This window comes from Strix aluco, chromosome 15 (genome assembly GCF_031877795.1).
Source record: "Strix aluco isolate bStrAlu1 chromosome 15, bStrAlu1.hap1, whole genome shotgun sequence".
Taxonomy (NCBI): Eukaryota; Metazoa; Chordata; class Aves; order Strigiformes; family Strigidae; genus Strix; species Strix aluco.
The window spans coordinates 13,764,639-13,784,262 of record NC_133945.1 but is presented as its reverse complement, the minus strand read 5'-3'; the positions used below and the strand labels follow the sequence as shown (position 1 = coordinate 13,784,262).

Sequence of the window (19,624 nt, the reverse complement as noted above, 5' to 3'; positions counted from 1 at the left end):
TGACTTCATCACTGACTTTTAATTGAAAATTCTTCAAAGCGAAAAACCTCAAAGAGATGCTTTCATTTTTTTTCAACAATCCAGTAACTTCTTTCTAGCAAACAACTGCCCTCAGCTACACATGCACAACTCCCACAGATGGCACGGAGAACTCTGTACAAGTATCTGAGTGCTGAAGCTGTGTCAAAACAAAAAAATGCCATGCATAGAAGAAATAGGTCTTTTCATCTGGGTGGGGGATTTTTATTTATTTATTTCTTGAACAACAGAGTATTTGCTGTGGAAGTATGGATGTTTACTTTTTTGTTTCTGTGGATGTTTTGGGAAGTTAAGTATTTAATGTTTTATTTTGTATGGTTGCAGTGGGAAGCAAATGGGAAGACTTGGAAGAACTCACACAAGATCATTCAACATCTCAATTTTAGTTTTCTCACCAATATCACAAAACACAGAGCTCATGGACTAAACTTTGTGGTACTGATTTAGAAACACTCTTAGCATTACAGTTTTACTTTTACATGTGAGGTACTGTAAATCAAAGGGAGATTATGTAAGGACCCAGCATGCCAAGACAAAAATTTAGTCCTAGTGTAAGTGAGCACAGTTCTGTTAAAACAGATGCAATTGTGCACATTTAGCCAAAATTTTTGAGTTGCTGTTTATCTTGTATTCCTGAATGCTCACTTGCAAGCTTTTCCAACAGGGACAAAACTCTGGATAAGTGGGGTTACACCCACATGTATGCATATGTTAAAACTAAGTCCAGTTAGTATAAACTGGAGTAGCTTTATTGACTTCTGCAGAGCTGTGACAATTTACACAAATCCAAGCTCTGTTCATAACAGTCTAAGTTTCAGAAAGGCTGTGCATCTGCAATTTCAACTGAAGGCAATGAGAGCTAGGGTTGCTCTGCATTTCTGCAGAGGAAAAAAGTCAAAGGCCCTTTTGTTACCACTTAGCACGTGTGCTGAGAAAGTGTAAAATTAAGATCACAGTGATAGCATTTTCAGCTATCTTGTGTATGTGTACTTAAATAAGGTACAAGCAGAATAAAAATCAGATGGGGCCCCTTGCTAAGAAGCCCTCATTATTTTTTTAAACTCAGTCTTGTCAAGCATAGTTCTATTTGCACCTTTGTAATTTCACAATTGGAGAAGGTAGTTGCAGTTCTACTACTAATTCCATACAAGTAAAACAAAGGTCTAGTTGTTTTGAATGAAAGCATGATAATACAGACACCCTCCAAGTCTTGCTGTGGTTCAACATGGATTTCTTCCATCACTTACACAGACTTTGTCTTCACTATTATACCAGTACCCACCCCTCATTTTTTTCCTGGTTGGTGATGCTGGTTGTTGCACCAGATCAGGAAAATCAAACCATTTGAAGAAAAAACTCTCAACCTGCATTCTTCAGCTGTATGACCCTATCCCCTCATTTTCATTAGCACTAACACTTGAGCCAGTGCAGGAAACTGCTGAGCCAACTGGAAAAAAAAGTAGCACATGTAGTTTTAAGAGTTTGGCTGCTTAGCTCTTTGACTGGCTCACCGTGGGTTTGATAGGTGTCTGAGCTAAGGTTAAATGGCCACATCCCCACAAAGGTGGAAGAACATGGCCCTAGCCTCTAGGAGCCGGCTTCCTTTAGTGCAGAATTGCACCCACAGTATCACCACAGGACAATGCTGTCTGTACCACTATTAGTTTACTGTAATGGAAAAAGTTTATGTGGATTTTAACACCAAGTTAACACAAACATTGTAAGTAAATAGTAAAGCCTTTATTCTTGTTAAGAACAGCATTTTGAAAATAAAACATTTGCCCATGCTTTACAACCTTTGTAGTTTTGTATACTTATGTACAGTCATCATGGTACACATTGATTGTCTTGAAAATCCTTTAAAGATGTACTTAGTAAGATACCAGTATGCAACAATCAGCGGAAAAAAGGGTACGTTATAAAACACACATTAATACATTTAATAAATATATATTATCTATCAAAAATGAGCTTTAGCTCTCATCAATTAATAAAAAGCACCTGCTTTGTAATCCTGTAAGTTGGTAGAATAGTCCAATTGTTTTATTATAAAAGCTACAATGCTCCCTTTTGCATGGCCTTTGGTTAGACCCAAGGCATCAAGCTCAAACAAAGCCAACCAAGATGCCTATGTTTAGACTAAAACCAGAAACATCTCGTTCTATAGTGTTTCATGTACCTTGTTTATAGAAACAACTGTATGTATTGAGAGTGTTCTTCTGAAGATACTATATAGTATCTGGCAAGTGTCAAACACCCTCAACTCCTCTGAAAGCAAGGAGAGGATCTGTAAAGAATGGCTTTGAACTTTTTTCCAGCCACTGATCAAAAGCTAGTTATTATAAATCTTGTTATGGTAGTAGTTTTTTCAGATGCTTTACAATTTCATTTTTCTGCATGGAAACAGCATGAGCACATAACCATCAAGAGACAACATAGTAGCTTTTATAGCATAAAAGCTAATTATAATTAACTGAACTGCGAAAGGCTTGTGCTTACTTACTTATTGTTGTTCACAGATGCTCTACATTCTAGATAACTTCCATAAAAGGCAAAAGTAAACAATTTGTTTACTGTAACAAAAATATAAGTTAACATAAAGGTGCCTTTCTTCAATTACAGTTTTATTTGGGGCATTTTACATCACAGACTAGTGACTTACAAAAAAAGTTGCTTATTACTAATTGTATAAAGTTGGAAAATAAAGACCCTCCTAATCTATTGCCACACCTTAACCACCACAAATTAAACCCAATCCTGCTAATTTTTAATTTTGTGAATAGTCCACATGACTAACCCAATGAGACTAGTCACATGAGTAGCAGTTTGTAGGATCTGGCCATATCTTTGCATAAGGCCTCAAATTCCAAACAACATCATCAGGAGCAGGATTGGGAACTCTATTATCAATTCAGTCACATCTAGAAAAAGAAAAAAACATTTCTTAAGATAACTATATCTTGTACAGATTTTGTCCAAAGTCTGTAAAATGTGTATTATAATTCATAAATCTTGGTTGTAGCATGTTAAGCTTTTTAAAAGAAAGCTGTCCTACCATTTATGCCATGGTCATCTTATATGTTTTTACAATAGAATTTTATGAGGGTTTTTTTTAATTGGTTTTTAAAAGCAAAATTCTGCAGGCAAGTGATGGTAATAGGGTTTTTATTGTTCCAAATGATGCATCTTCTGGGTAACTATCATTATTTTAAATACTATCTTATTTGATCAAAGCTTTGCTTAAAACAAACAAAATGTACTTCTAAGTTGCTGGATAGCATGCAATATCCACCCCTACCCTACTTGGTTACTAAGGCCATCTAGTTACTTACAAAATAAAATAAGCAATCCCTAAAACAAGCACATGCTTCCTTTGCCTCAAGGAGGGAAGGGCAGGGGGGAGCTAACATACTCTTTTACTCCATGCATGATAGAAAAACTTTGCTTCTGGAAGAGAAGGGCTTTGAAATAAAACCCCATAAGATGATCATGGCAAGAATGGCGATATATATTTTTTCTGTATATATATACATATCTATCTGTGTGCAACACTTAGGGTCTGGTCTTGCAGCCTCTGTACCTGTATGTAGACCTACTGGTGTCGATGGAACTACTCGTGGGAGTACAAGTCTGCAGGACTAGGTTCCTAATTCAGTAGAAATGGAGGTAAATGAAGAATCAGGAAGACTCTTGAAAAATAAAAAGCTTGTCTTTCTTTTGCAGTATACAGCAAGTAACTTCCTTCTGTGAAGCTACTAAGCTATTAGGTTATTTGTACATTATATTTTTTTAGTTTGAAAATATATATTTTTATTACAGCATATGCAAAGTTTAACTGTTATATGTTTCCTATGCCCTCAAGTAAAAACAATTAGCTTTTAGTATCGAGGAAAGCTAAGATTAACATTGGCCAAACAGTGAGGATACAATGATGTTTTCAATGTCCGATATGTATTAAATGTTAAATAAAGGAATGATTGCTTAAACATAATGAAAAAACATGGCACAAACAATGGGCAATGGGAACCTTTTAAATAACCTGGAGAAAACAAAGATAAAAAGCTCTGAGAGTCTGCCTTATATCAACTCAAAAAGGGGAGGGGAGGGGGAGGAGTAGGGAAGAAACCACCTTAAAAAAAACAAAAACAACAACAAACCACCTCCAGCACGGAGATTCTACTAGCTAGGCACTGAAATGCACAACCACATTTAAATGCACAAACAACTGCTGTCAAGGGGACTACTCATATGAACAGGGATTAGAAAGGGAGGTCTTGACCCTATCTGCTGCCGAGTTTCTCCTCAGAGGTGGTCAGTACTTCTCAGCTGCCACCGTTTTCCTGCTTGACAAGATCAGCCCAACAGAACAGGCTGGCTCAGGCATTACAGTGGGTTGCCTTTAATCCACCATCACAACGAACTCCTTCTGGCAAACTCGAGTCACGTTCTCTCCCCAGCTAAGTCTTTGCAAAAGTATATCCCTCCAAAGTCTCACTTAATGGCTTCGTCTGTAGGAGACGTGAGAGCACGCGGCTCTTTGCTCGCACCCGGGATTGAGGCTGGAATAACGGGGACTCGATCCCATGCGGCTGAGGAGAGCTGCCTCTGTGCTGGACCTACACTTTTTCTCTCTGCCTCAAGAAGCTCCGTAACTCGCATGAAACATGCACAGACCTTTCATCCCTCCAAAACTGCATTTCCTACACCAGCTTTTTAAAGAGAAGCAGTACCAGTCTACAGCGTAATGGTAATTTAGTTGCCACAGAGTGACAATGCTTGACTACACATGATGCTACATGACTGTACAGTACAGCTAGATAATGAAGCAAACAAGGTACTTCTTATGACATTTGAAATGAAGGGAAAAGGAGCAAAATGGAAAGAAATCCTGCATGTTTTCACACTGTAGTGGCAATCTCTTGTGGCAACATGAATTAAGTTTAGGTGCGAGGAGGGTATTTTGCAAGCAACTGGCAACCAACAAAAACAGGCTTGCCTTGCACACTAGTTACAGACTAGAGAATATCTTACATTTCAGAATACAATATCCCCCTCTTCCAATTTAAGGTGTGCCTACTTCTATTTTAAATCAGATTCAGCTTCAGTTTTACAATTTTGTTTTTGCAGTTATCAGTTCAGTGGTGTTCACATTTAGACAAAATCCTCTGTAGGATTTCGAAAGCTCCTGGATGCTTTGTTGCTTTGTTCTGGTACTGTTATGGATTCCTCCCTCAAAGACACACTGCCAGGGAACAACATCTGCAACAAGGATTCTCATTCTCTACAGCCTACAGCCTTTCACCAGAGGTGTCGTCCAGTGTAACTTGGCGGAGCAGTTGGTATCTGGAAATAAGGATAATAAACCCATAACTGAGAGATCTAGTCTGTTCAAAAATCAGTGTTATCATGCTACATGTACATGTCAGCTTTCCAGACAGTAGTTCCAGAGTGAAGTGACAGAAGGAAACTCATCTTCCATCCATACAGTACATTTAGCTCTCTGTAAAAACCATGACTATATATACACATTAATCTCTCATTTTTCTATCCGCTGTTCTCCATTAAGCTTTGTATCCACCTCAAACCAAAGCAAACTAAACAAAAAAACCCCAAACCCCTCAAAACAAATTCTCTAGCTTCTCATCCTTAAACTGCCTTTTCCCTGAGCTGCATATTCTGGTATCAGAAAACATATGCATAGATGAATCCAAACATCAGAAGGATGCTATTCATTACTGACAGCAAAGCACAAGCCTTTTCGTTTTATTCAAGTTATTATGTTTCCCACTGTCATACTCACACAGGAGAATCCTTGTATCTAGTCCCTCTTCTTCACTAAAATTGACCAAAACTTTACTTATTTAAAAACAGAAAGAGACCTGCAACCAGTTCACGTTATTTAGTTTAAAATGTAGAGGTTGAGTTATGGACTCAGCTCATGATTAAAAATAAAGAAAACCCAACTCACATGAGTAAAAACTGGCTCATGGGTAGATTTTTAAGAAGCATGTAGGTATGCATGAAAATTATGGGGATGAAAATTCTTCCTTTTCAACAGTATGCCTGCCATATGAAATGTCTTCAAGTGCAAATTACACAGCATGTGAAAAACATTTAGAAGGTCTGTTTGGCATCAGATCACCAAGCCATTCTTACAACAACCAGGCTGCAGAAAAACAGATCTATCAAAGAATGGCATGCCAAACTATTGTCTAAGAAAGAAAAGTCAATGCTATTAACATTAAAATATTCTGTATTCCTCTTTTATGAATCCCTTTCCCAGAGACGTACACATCTGTAACTTAGAATTACATACATTTTACAAGAAAATCAGAGGTATGTGAGAGACCACCACTATCTGCAACAATGATTCTTATTTAAAGTAACATACTGGCCTGTAAACATTTGTTTGACTTGCATCATCTTGAAAAAAAATCAGGTTAGAAATTATGTCACTTAATAGTTATGTTAAATACCTTACACAGATTTCATTTGAAAGGGCCACTGAGTATGTAGTCTCACCGAAGAACTTGGTTCACTCAAGCCACACTGCAAAATGTGATTGGCCAAGCAAAGAAATGCAAAATACTTGCTAATTACATCTTTTCTAGAGGGAAGGGAAGCATTACATGCATACTTGCTGCCCGAGTTTTCATTTATAGCTTTCCCTCCTGCTGTGAATAAGCTAAAAGCAGGTTTTTCAATTAGTAGTGGTTGTATATAGAGTGTATATCAAAGATTTCTTAGATCATCACATTTTGATACTTACAGTCCCACCATTTAGCACAACTGCCATCTCAGTTGGCTGATAAACATTGCTTCTAAAAGGAGCACTAGGTCGGCTTCCCAAACTGCCGTTTCGAAATCCTGCCGTTCTTAGCGCTGTGTTTGGAAAAGAGAGATTGTTCTTAGGAACACAATTAATATGATTTCAAAGGAGATGCACAACATAAGTATCTTGCTTCCAGTTTAGTTATTGAGAACTTTGCCATTGATTTTAACTTTCGTGCTGCCATACCAGTTTTCACACTGCTTTTGAACAGCAGTTTTTCTTATATAGTTGGGGATGATCTCAGAAGAACCAGTTTTACATAAAATTAACTGTTTGCTGTGGAATGGGAAAAAATTTATTGGAACCAAATTTTTGAAGTTTGCTTTGTCTCATTTCAATAGGACCTAAATGTTTTCAATCACTGAACCTTTGATGTATCTTGCCCAGTGTATTTTGCAAAGTGCTTACTATATTGCTCTGGATACTGTAGGGTTAAGTAAAATGATATTACATTTTGCTTTCTATCAAATTCAGAGGACAGGGATCCAAAACATTGCTCGAGCCAGTAAGCATGCTCACAACGCCCCTGAGCATTACTTCAGCATGACTAGTGTATAAGGATTTTTCCAGATGTTTCAGATTATATTTACTCTGAGAAACTAGAATTATGAAGTAAATATTGCTTTCGAATAGCTTAAACATTTCAAATGACTGAAGCAAAAGAGAAGATACTGATTGTCCTTCTGAATGTTTATACCAGAAATACATCAGTCTCTCCATTAATTTTAGCACAATTTTGGATTCAAGATGTATATTCTGAATGAGAGATATGCATAGTTAGGGATACGCTGTTTTCTCTCTAAACCAGTCCGGGGATCGGCACATACAAACTCTCTTTTTACTTTGGGGGTAAATAACAGCTTCACTGAATTCAGATGTGGCCAGAGAACAGAGCTCATTTATCCACGGGACTTGCGTGGTTACAATGGGCAATACTCATCTGTGAGCTGGTCGATAGAAACATGCCTAGTTCAGGCACCTGGGGCAAGAATGTATCTTGATTTAATTCAAATTACAGTTCTACACTCTGGCTGAAATCGTGAATGAGCTGAAGTTTACAGGAATTTCATCACAGACTTTAATGAAGTCAGGATTTAATATAGTTGAGTTGCTCTGTGTGGAACAAGATTTAAATGGATCCTATTGCCATATGCTGTCCTCTATCCACTGCTACTCCTCTCTTTGGGAGCTGTGCACAGAGGTGAAGAACAGTATTGATTTAGCACAGAAATTCAGAAATCCAGCCCTGCAAATGCTCAGTTGTTGACTTCAGATACACACAGATCGTCACTTGCTCTGTATTTTAGAATTAGATATTTTTGCAGAACACTAGGAGAACAAAAGATGAAAATTCCAGTATTTAGAAAATAATTCTAAACTAGAATTATATATTTTTTAGTTTATATTTAACCATCTGAGGGTCAGTAGTAGTCTTTCTTTGTAGGTTGGCTTCTTATTATGTATTAAACACAAATGATTGTGCTGGTATTTGCTAGTACACATGAAGAAAAATATATAATGCATACTGTCATTAAAATACACAAAATTTCTATGGTAATTTCAAAGTTATCTTAAAGAACCAGTAAATTCAGTTTCATATTGCTAAATTTTCCTTCCCTATTATTGCAATATGTCTAAAATTCTTTTAATATCAAAATCAGAGACAAAGCTTGTGGACAAAATACTAATTTTGGAATTTATCACACCTGTTTTACCATTTTTCCTTGTACTTTTTCCATTACTATTAAATTCATCTACTTGCGTAGAGTATGTATAGGATTAAAAACAAAACAGTGCCAAGAAGATTTGAGAAAATGTCATGTCAAAGTCTCCTTTTAATATGTTTTAAATTTTGTTAACTTTGGTTTTAGGCATTGGCTCTGAGGGTGACTTCTATTAATAAAAGTTATTAAATGAAATTCAGTGAGTACCAGAGCTGCTTAGGCATGGGTTTCTTGACAGCTGTAGCATTCTATATTTTGCATTCAGATTTTTCACATATAAAGCAAATTCTCTTTGCCTTACAGAAATTGTCCTACTAGCGTGCATTGCCCTTCCAGAGAGCACTGAGAACTCATTCAAGTTGCCTTTTTCCAGCGTTTCTAAACACTTTGCTAACATTTTTACAAGGCACAGGTATGAAAATAACTCTTCTAAGTAGATATTTCAACTTATCTATCATATGAATATTAAAACCCAAGGTTAGTATGTTGCTTAAATGATGTTTAAATAACTGACTTTAAATTCATTTTATTAATGCTTAATGATATTCCTGGAATAGAACAGCTCTTGTTATGTATAACTTGGAGCTATGTTTTGCTAAGAAAGAGAGAGACTTGGAGAACAGATGCTTGTTTGAACCTATAGTTGAAAGGTAGTTCAGACTCTTAAAATGCTGCTTAAAATCTTAAAGGAGGCAAAATTACTAAATTACTTTATACAAGTATTAATGGAAATAAACATATTTTCCATTAATTCTTGTTATCCAAGCATGTTTTCTATTTAAAGCTAACTACTTACTAAAACAAATATTACAGTCAGGGAACTGTTTTCTCGTTATTGTGTCATCCAAAATTTTACAACCAGTAGTTCTTACATTTTTAAACATCATCCTTAAGTATAATTGAAGAAAGTACCCTTCCTTTAATTTCCGAACTCTTAATGATGAATTCTTGAATTAAGGTTAATTAAATGAATAAAAGAACATTCTCTACATACCTGCAGAGAGCCAATTGCTAATAGATTCCAGGTGCTTAGCCACTGACAATCATCAGCACAGTGATCTGACTTAAATTAACACTTCAGCAGCCATAATATGTGACTTGAATATTATGACCTATATTTACTTTAAGTCTCTACCATACTGGTAAGTTTTGTCTCCAAATACTGTTGTCATAAGTCTTTACTTAAAGAATCTCTGCAAAGGAATAATGAATCTGTTTTGATTTATTAAAAATGTATGTATCCTTCTCCCACAAGCCATAGGAATTGGAATGACACACATTTATTACGATAAATATTAATAAGGGCATCAGATAAGGAAATCTATTTTGTGTTGCACTGCATAAGATTCAGATAGATTAAAACAGAACAGAAACTGCACTGTTAGACACTGATTTTATAGCTATCATATGTCTATCCATTTCACTAAAAAACTTAATCACTGAATGATTAGATCAAAAAGGAGCTTCCAGTTCTTTTTTAAAATGTATGCATGAATGAGAATAATAGAGTGAAAGATCTAATTTTGTTCTTAGATCTGCCTTAGTCAGAAATAGCTCTACTGAAGCCACTGCAGTTACCTTACTACGAAATTAAATTAATGGGAGATGGAGGACAGGGGAGAGGAAAAAAAAAAAAAAAAAAAAAAAGATGAGTGCTTTTACAGTCCATCGTGAAGCTGCCTCTGCTGCTCTGGAACATTAGTAATAAACATTCATGCTTTTATCCATGTGATTTTGTTTGTTTTACCACTGTGCTTGGTATATACTTGCAGGATCTTAACTCCTTTGTGTTTGAAGCTTCTGTACTTAGGAGACCTTTAAAGCTCCTGCTAACACACTTAGAGGGAAAATGCCTTCCTGACCCAACATTGTGCCAAACAAGAGTGCCATTTTCCTCCACATCTGGTCTATATCCAGAGGAAAAAAAAAAAAAAAAAGCAAACCCAGAGGAAATCAAGGATACATAAAGATGAATAGGAAGGTGAAGTGCCTGGACAACATGCCCCAAGCCTCCTTTTGGGGGCTGCCAAAGCAATCTCGCAACTATTGGCTGGGATAGCAAAGTCCTCAAGTAGAGTGAATAAAAGGCAGTTTGACTAGTAACAAAATCCTTTATCCAACTGTGGGACAGCACCAGACTGCGACCTGCACTACAGAATTCCATTGGGATCGTGCTTCCCACCGCAGGTTAGATAAGCATCCCTGTGTATCTTCTGATACAGGTTAAATGTTCTACAACAGTTTGGATCTCTTAAGCAACCAGTTGTTGCTTGCCCTTTCAGTAATCACTCAAAAACATTTTCACTGCAAATTTTAATGATGTGTCATCACCCATTGTTCTCTGTCACCCAACAGTGGGATGACAAGGAAAGTAACCATTACCTTGAAACCTCTTATCTATGCATAATCTGTTCAAATGTTAGAGCCTTCAGAACAATGACTGTCTTTAAACTTGTCTATATGCCACTTTGCATTTTCTTCCCTCACAGTGTCAAGCACTAAATCCCATTTTAATGGAAATAGAATTAATAATAATTATTTCATTGCTCAAGAGGCTGAGCGCTTTGTAACATATAGCATGCACTTGATTTTTTCTTGCGTTTTTGGAAAATATTTCATATTAAATGTTAACTTACAATGACAAAAAAATGTCCTTTAAACTATTTTAAAACAGAGCTCATTTTTCCCCACAGTTAATTTTTTCAGTTTTCACTGTTGGCTTTGCATTTGAAATTGTTCAGTTTTTCAATGAACGCACAAAATGCAAAAGAAAAACCAAACACATTTTCTGTATTGCGTTTTTTTAATGTTCCCCCCCACTAAGTTGTATCTTAATGAAAATTTTAAAAGGGAACAATATATAGTGTGCAAAATACGGCATTTGTAATGACCCTTGTTTTGAACACCCAAAAAATGTCTCATACAGATGATTTTCTTTGCTACTACAGAAAAATACAGTCTTCTATAGTAAATTCTTACCTGCATTATGTTCATCCATTGAAAAGGCTTTATTTTCCATGTAGCTCCGAGGAAGCTGTATATCTTCCTCAAAAGCAGTTTCACGCATCCTTGGCTGTGAAGTATCAAAATAATTGGGAGTGTTTTCCTGCTGTGATGGAAGGATGGTACAGTGGACCTCTGGGATGGCATGAAAAATAACAAACACCCAACCACTGGACACCAGTGCAATAGCAAGAGTAGGATCACTCCATTTGTCTCTTCTCTTTAGCTCAGCATTACCAAAGAGGTACATAGTCAGCCAGGCTACCCAAATCAGAATGGAAAAAAAAAGTGTTATAATGAGGCATACTCCATTTTTCTTCCATTTCTTGAACTTTCCACAGAGAGTGAAAAGAGAAAATCCCATGGTAAATACCATCAGGAACATAACATAAATCAAAGCCATAGCAAAATCCATTGGTTCATAGCTGCAGGCCAACTTGTTATCTCTGACAATTGTCAGTATTAACCACTCGGTTGCAATAATGACCTGAACGAGCATCAGGCAGATTGCCACACCAGCTAGATGCCAGCCAGATGGACTCTTCCCATGTCGAACTAGTCTACGAAGTCTCCAGGCTTGAGCTAGCAAGCACGAGAAGCACAAAGCAAAGATAACTCCCCATAGAAATCTTCGGGTAGAGCACACCATTTCATCTTCTTGTATGATGAAAGCAAACGTCAGCCCAAACAGCCCGAGAGTCCCAAAAAGAAAGAGGAAGTGCATTCCCAGGGGACTCTTCTTCTCTTTGTCCTTGATGAAGGGCAGCCTCACCAGCAAAATCAGCATCAGCAGTAACGTGGTCAGCACACCTGCCCCCGCAACTGCCTCCACAACTATGCCCCAAATGGCATCCAGGTCACACAGGTAAACGTACTGAGGGAGAAGATCCAGTCCGCACCCTCTAGATGTACTTGAGTTTTCAGAAGAGCCATAGCTGATCACGAAGAGGAGGAAGAAACCAATGGCTGGGTAGGTTTTCATTTTTCTGTCTGAGACAACAAAATATTTGTTTGTTTAGCTACAGTTCACTTTAGAGGATTTCACAGCAATCAGAAGCACAGCTTGTTTCAATAGCCCATGTTTACTGGGTTTTTGCACTGGATTTGCAGCTGGCATAGCCCACCCCTAGTCCCCTTTGCTGCCCTCCCAGAAAGCTGCTTTTGCCTGTTGTACTCAGAATGCAAACTGACTCATTTCTGTGTTCGCACAGATTGAAAACATTTCCAAACACTGCCCCTGCAAATATCCTAAAACACAACAGAAGAAATTATGTATCCTGTTGCAAAATAATACATTATCAACAGTACTTTATTGTTCAAATTCAGGTGCTTAAAGTATGTGTAAATTGCACTGGGTGTGATGCAAGTGTAAGTTATATCATAATTAGACTGTTTCACAGCCTTACTCCTTTTACTGGAATAAAGGCAGAGTCAAAACCATTTTTATTTTTTTTTTTTTTAAGGATAGAGCAGTCTCAGGAAAATAAACAATGTGCTTTTTTTAAAAAAAAAAGAAAAATCTTGTTTTCATGCTCAGTCAATAGGCAGCTATAATATTCACTCCTTTCATCGTCTTCCAAAGCCCAGGTATTAAGATTGCATTTGCAAATGGGAATGGTTGGCTAGAGAAATCTCATATTCTGTGACAATGGTGCACACATGCAGTGTCATCAATCAGATAATCAAAAATGAATGACTCATTGTGCTTCTTCACAAGTCTAAAGCCATTCAAAGGAAACAACCAACAAAAAACAGAGCATCACTTTCCCTGATCCAGACAATGAACAATAGTAAACTCTCTAGGAACACAACACATCCCACTCGACCATCAGGACCGAAGGCCTGGATGAATCCCGACTTAAGTTTTAGGAAGAACACAGATTAGATGCTTTAAAAAGATATACATTACAGCATTTGCTTTTATTAAGCAAAGCAGGGCAAAGGAGGTGATCGTTAAAAATGTAACCTTTAAATGAACAATCTGCCCCAGCGATAGCTGCCCTATAAGGGCAGTCTCAAGTGAACAACTACATGTACCAGATATGAAACTTGATGCTGTTAACCTTCACTTGCATGAAAATGTTCAGAGTAAGACTTCCATTTTCATGGTATGACCATACGGAAGAAAAGCACCATATAGATGCAATAACGTTAGTCACATAGCTCACGTGACATGTTAAAGATATAAAGCAAGAAGCAGAGAAACTGACGGTAGCTCTTTTGTAAGTTAGACAAACAGCCCTAAATGATTACCCTTCTAAAGATATTTCATAAGAAATGCATTTAATGAAAACATCAAAAAGTTTAATGAGAGTTAAAAATGGTTTAAAGTACTGGTGCGATATTGTATTGAACGTGATCAGTCATAACCAATACAAACACTATTTACGTGGACTGTCTGAAACAGTACAGAGTCTCTTACAACTGAGAACTATGGGGTTTCTTCCTGTGCATTACAGTCCTGTAATGACCAAAGTTAAATCTTGAGGATCTCAATCTTCAAACTAATGTTCATTCCCCTTTCACTGCGTAATGACCAATGCTCATTTTCGACCTCTGCCAGGAGACAGATGATGGAAATTATGCTGTTTCCTATTAGAGGCACCAAGACAGCAAATGTGCTAATATAAATGCGTAATGACTTTATGGTCTTCATTCATACAACAGACAAAAAAGGTTATTACAAAACTTCATCTCAGAAGTGGAAGCTGTGACAAAGAATGTGATCTGGGATTGGACAAACAGGAAAAGGGTAATAGATGATCTTTGCCTGCCCATAGAAATTACAGTATCCTTGCACTGTTGAAAGAGCTACAATGTTTTAATGATTCAATGACCTGCCCCTAATGACTAATGATTTTTATTTATTTTTCTACCTAGCTGTAATTTTCTTCATGGTGAATCAGTAGAATATTCACTTGTTTATATCTGATTTGTATAACATGTTTCTCAACTACTCTGTCACAACACTCACATTAAAAACACTGACTTTACAGACAGAAAACTAATCATCAATTAAATATATTCTTTTTTGTATTGAATATGGTTACACTCAATTAATCTCCTTGCCCCATGAGTATATAATTAACTAGAAGGAAACTTTCTGAAGGTAATTTTGCAATTCCTCCTATGCACAGGCAGTTCCTACTTCAACTAGTGCATTTACTTTTAGAATATTCAATATGTCCTAAAAAGTGTGAAACGGTCAGTGTCTGCTGACACAAAGAGAGGAAATCCACTAGGATCTACTAAGGCAATGCTGCAAACCACTGGTACCAATTTCAAGCAGCAGGACGTCATATGGAAAATTACTCAAAATTTATTCTAAATGCCACCCAAACTGGAAACAATAAACAGCCCTTAAGTGAGGATCATGTTAATTTTCCACTATCCTATCGCTTACAAATTATGATATGCATGTACTAAATTGGTTTCAATACTAGCTTTGTTTATTAGCTACTCTCCAAAGACCTGGGGGTTAATGAATTAAGTGCAAGTATCTCCAGTTCTAAGATATTTTCCAGTTTTCTGGTTACTTTATTCATGTCATGTAACCCTCATGTGATTGAGCTATTCTAGGACAGTCTGTTTCCATGGAGATTGTGCTGCATGGGTAAGCAGTCATATTGTCAGCCCATCATTTGTTTCCTCTTCCTATTTGGAAGTGTTTGGGAGGGGGGAAGGGAGGGTTAATGAATTTTGAGTATTTCCCCTTCCATGAAGAAGTAGTTTCTTTTGGAAAGGGTGAATTAAGCTATGATGAAATATATTGAGAATTCAGACAGAATATGTATTCAGAAAGGCAGAGATGTTCAACTCAAGAGGAGTTTTCCCAAGTTACTTCCATTTGTGAAATTACTTTTGGGAGAGCTGATGGAGATGAAGAGTTGTTCTCTTAGAAAGCTCCTAGACAGCTATAATATTGACCAAAACCACTCTAGGACTGCTGACAGGTATTCTTGGCATGAAATCATAACCCTACCAAATGTCAGTAAGTTTTGCTAAACAGTAGATCCTGTCCACACCAAAGCTTGCAGGCAGGGCTCGAAATCTTTAAATGAGAAATCTTTTTTTCACCACTGTATCGATATAGCCATGTTTGCAACCTGTTTACTACATATTTCTGCCTGACTAGGTAAAAACTGGCAAAGTTAATAATCAATCCCCTGTGATGATACCAGCCAAAATCCTCTTTCTAGCACTGGTACTCAGCACTGAACTCAGACAGCTGTATAGACAAGGGAAAACATTGCATTACAACATACAAGTTTGGCAAGGGAATACCACTGCTTTAGCTGAAACCATAGAATTAATTTAAGGGAAAACTATAAAGGTTTTTTTGTCAGAAAAGTTGTTTTGGAAAAGAGAAGTATATCAATACAGGGTTTTTATTAAAACAGTGTCTTCCTCAAGACTGCAGAAGATGGCAGAGTCCTGTGTCTCTCAAGATTTTGTAGTAAAATCTTCTGTCTGCACGTTATCGCCAGTAGTTACCTAAATCAGTAACTGTAAAGGAATAGTATTTTTACCTCTTTATGTCTAGATTAGCTCTTAGTGAAGTTATGCAACCTCACAGTAGTAACAATAGCGCTGTATTTGACTGGCACTTCACGTCTATTACCAGAGAGCTACAGCAACAGTAATACAGAAATGTCACAGAAACATTCCAGCACAGTTATAGTAAGTGGCACCGATATATCCCCCGCATAGCTGAATGGAACTGTTCATACAAAAGGAAATCTGCTTGAGATTTCCCCCTCCAAAATTATATTCATTAAAACTATTACGCCAACATACCTCAACGAGCAATCACAAGCACTTAAAATGAATCAATAAGCCTTACACATTTCAGGCAAAAGCAGCAAAAAATTAGCAGGACAGCTTCCAAATGCAGTCTCCAACTGTTGGTCCAAAATCTGCTCTCAATGACAACAGTAATAACTCCACTGTTTTCAACAGAGTGAAGTCCCCTATGTTATCTGGTGTAGAATCACTACAGAAATGGCAGACACAAAGCTGCCCCAGCGGGTACAAAGTACAATTACAAGCAACTAAGCAGAAACAGCAAATCTCACAGTTGTCATCAAAAAGTTGTCACAGTTAAAAATCAATGAGGCTTTCAATAGCTAAAGTCTTCTGACCGAAGATTGCAAATATCTCCCAGCTGGTCAAAAAGATACTGCTGTATGCTGCTAGACAGTATAAAGAATAAATCTGTAACCATGCAAAGATTTAAGTTAGCCTATTCATGGTTAGATGTATTATCTGTTCCCCTTTTTAGAGTCCTAATGTTCATCAACCGCTACAGGAAGATGCATCCAATCACAGAGAAGAAAATCTAGTAAATAAAAGCAATAGTAACACAAATAGTAACCTGCTCTGCCACACATAGGCAGAAGACTGGTTCACTGTACAATTTCCAAAAGAAAACCGCCCCCACCACGAAGTGTTGTGGAGAGATGCTAGTGAGTGAGGAATTAATCACAGCATGGGATCTCTGCCAGCCCCTTTTGATCAGATCTGAAGAAGGAGCTTCAGGACTGATAACAGAGCAGCACCAGCCAAGCCGAGATCAGACTACCGAAGAGATGTATTTCCAGAATAATAATTAATAGTGCGATTGTGCTTTGTATGCAAAAATACAGCAGTGATTTAGACATCCCCTGCATTAGAATAATACACATCAATCCATGTACCAGCTACACAGTTACAGAACACAAGACCCCACTCCAAAAAGGACACGTAGAAGAAGTACTGTTTTCATTTAGAAATACTTTGCAATGCTGAATATTATATGAAATGATCTTTCTAATGTTCTAGGTGCTCACAATTCCCCTCGGTCAGATTCTGTATATCACCTGTGCCTAGATACTTCTGAGTATAATGCCAGATGTTCATTATACTACTGATAGCAATCAATGTTTTTCTTTTCTTTGCTAATTCTCAGACTATTTCTATTCATGTCACAGCCTCATGACAGATGGGTTTCCTTCACCTGATTTCTTCCACTGCAGCGAGAGAACACCTCAGCATCGATACTCACTGCCGGTGAGTACAAACATATCACCCGCAAATAGATACTCAGTACTACAGCGACGATCACCACCAACCTAGGCGGTTAGGTTCAGCACGCAGGAAATCCTGTTAGCCTCGGGATAAACATTAGGTCAGGTGTAAACAAAGGGTTCACATAAGTGCTAAATCCTATCGCTGTTTGGCTCTGGGGAGAGGTAACAGAAACGGGGGCTTTTTATTAACTAGAGAGAAAACTGCTGCCGCTGCGCAGCCCTCCTGCGGGACTGCACTGCGCCCAGCGCCGCGCACCCCCAGCCCCGGCTCCACCGGCCCCGGGACCGGGCGACAGCAGCGAGGGGCCACCAAAAGCCCCTTCCTTGCCCCTCGGCCCCGACCCGCCGCCGCTGCCCGGGAGCTCCCGCCCGGGAGGCGCCGGAGCCCCGCGCAGAGGTGCCGGGCGCTGCCAACCTACCCCGTGTACGAGCGCGGGTGCGGAGCCGAGCAGCCCGCTCCTTGCAGGCCGGGGCGCAGCTGCCGCCTCTCCGCTCTCCCCTTAATCCGCCTGCAACCTCCTCCTCTTCCCGTACGATGCCTATCCCACTCCAGCCTCCTCTCTTTTGTCCCTCCGCTCATTTCTCTCTCCGGTTTCTTTCCCCAGCCTCTCCCTCCCCCGCCTGTCCCCGCTCCCCTTCCCCATCCTGGCTCTGAACTCCACCACCAGCCGCCTTCCCCGCTCCCCGCCGCGCAGCCCCCTGCTCCAGCCCCCCCGTCCTGCCCTTATATCCCCTCTAATCCCACCCCCCCAGCACTTCTACACCCAGCCTGCCGCCTGCTCCCGGCCACCGGGCTCCTTCTGCGGGCAGCGCACGGAGCGGCGCGGGGCGAGCGGCTCCACTCTGCCCCCCCCAGGGCCGCCCCGCGGAGCCGGGACCGGTCTCCCCTCCCGCCCCTCACTCACCCGCTGGCTGCTGCGGCCGAGGGCGGCGGGGCAGCTCTGTCCGCCAGTCCGCCGCAAGTCACATCCCGGCACCGGCGGCGCGGCGGCTCCGCGGCGGGGAGTGAGGGCAGCGCCGAGCCCCCCCGCGGCGGCGGCGGCTCATGGAGCGCCTGACTCCGGTGCGCAGCGTGCGGAGCGGTGCGGAGCGCTGCGCTGCCCACCGCGCTCTGCGCCCGCCGCCCCGCTGCGCTACGGCCCCGCGGCCAGCACCCTCCCACCGCCCCGCCCCGGCACGGCTCGGCTCGGCTCGGCCCGGCTCGGCTCGGCTCGGCGGGGCCGAGCGTACCCCGGGGAGAAGGGTGTCCGCACGGCGAGGCTGTGCACACCCGGGGGGGGCTGCCCGTGCGGTGTGGCACGTATACGCCTCTATGAGCGCAGACTTTCCCGGTCGGACACGCGTGTGGTCGCAGCTCTACGTGCTGCTACAAGGTGACGTGACCGCAGGACACGCGGAGAGGCGGGAGCAGGCGCGCCCGGGCGCTGCGCTGCCGCGCAAGTGGGAGCGAGAGAAGCGCGGGCAGGAAGGCGCCCCCCAGGCGCGGGGGCCGCCTGGACACAGCTATGACCAGCGCCGGGATGTCAGAGGGGAGAGCTTTGGCAGCCCTGTGCCAGTTGGGGATTTTGCAGTGGGCTGGATACATTCACCAAATCTCGGAATGCGTGCGTCCAACCTGCTGCTACCTTAGACAGCAGGTAAACATTTGGAAGAAAAGGATGTTAAGTGCCTCTTTATTGCACAAGTGACATTTTACAGTCTTCTTATGCAGCAAAATTCAGGAGCAGGCCCTGTGAGCGCATGAGGCCCTGCAAAGGCAATGCTGGGAACCACTCAGTATCTGCCTCCCACCTCCCAACACGCAGCTAGTCTCCTGCTTTCCAGCTTCTCCACAGTTCAGCTCTGAGACCGTCGTAACCCTTATGCAGAGGACAGGGCTTCCTACAAACTCCAGGAGGAGTTATCTGTAGAAGGGGCAGACAGTCAGCTTCAGCATATGACGTTCAGCAGCAGCAGAG

The 19,624-nt window shown here is 40.2% G+C and overlaps 2 protein-coding genes across 6 annotated transcripts in view; one reads left to right on the top strand and one right to left on the bottom strand.

Moving 5' to 3' along the window:
- IQCK (IQ motif containing K) overlaps window positions 1-1,834 on the top strand; it is a 44,276-nt gene extending 42,442 nt beyond the window's left edge. Inside the window, exon 9 of the mRNA XM_074840946.1 lies at window positions 364-1,834. Within this exon, the coding sequence (XP_074697047.1) occupies window positions 364-425 (62 nt within the window). The 3' untranslated portion in view covers window positions 426-1,834. The remainder of the gene's footprint in view (window positions 1-363) is intronic.
- Window positions 1,758-18,796, bottom strand: GPRC5B (G protein-coupled receptor class C group 5 member B). Of its 5 annotated transcripts, none has more exons than XM_074840941.1 (4): window positions 18,572-18,796; window positions 11,575-12,588; window positions 6,809-6,921; window positions 1,758-5,382 (listed from the first exon to the last, which is right to left on the bottom strand). In XM_074840941.1, exons 2-4 carry the CDS (start codon window positions 12,578-12,580, stop codon window positions 5,338-5,340), a joined length of 1,164 nt encoding a protein of 387 aa, XP_074697042.1. In that variant the 5' UTR covers window positions 12,581-12,588; window positions 18,572-18,796; the 3' UTR covers window positions 1,758-5,337. The 5 variants fall into 5 exon arrangements, with proteins under 5 accessions (XP_074697042.1, XP_074697045.1, XP_074697046.1 ...); XM_074840944.1 differs by lacking the exon at window positions 18,572-18,796 and adding an exon at window positions 18,086-18,180; XM_074840945.1 differs by lacking the exon at window positions 18,572-18,796 and adding an exon at window positions 16,442-16,603 and having other exon boundaries at window positions 1,758-2,960.
- Between the last annotated feature and the right edge of the window lie 828 nt (window positions 18,797-19,624).

What these genes read in the sequence shown, in the direction of transcription:
- GPRC5B (XM_074840940.1), bottom strand. An exon ending in AATGGATGAACATAATGCAG is followed by an intron (nt 6,922 to 11,574) that starts GTAAGAATTTAC and finishes TTCCAAACACAG; the next exon opens with CGCTAAGAACGGCAGGATTT. An exon ending in TTGTGCTAAATGGTGGGACT is followed by an intron (nt 5,383 to 6,808) that starts GTAAGTATCAAA and finishes CCTTATTTCCAG; the next exon opens with ATACCAACTGCTCCGCCAAG.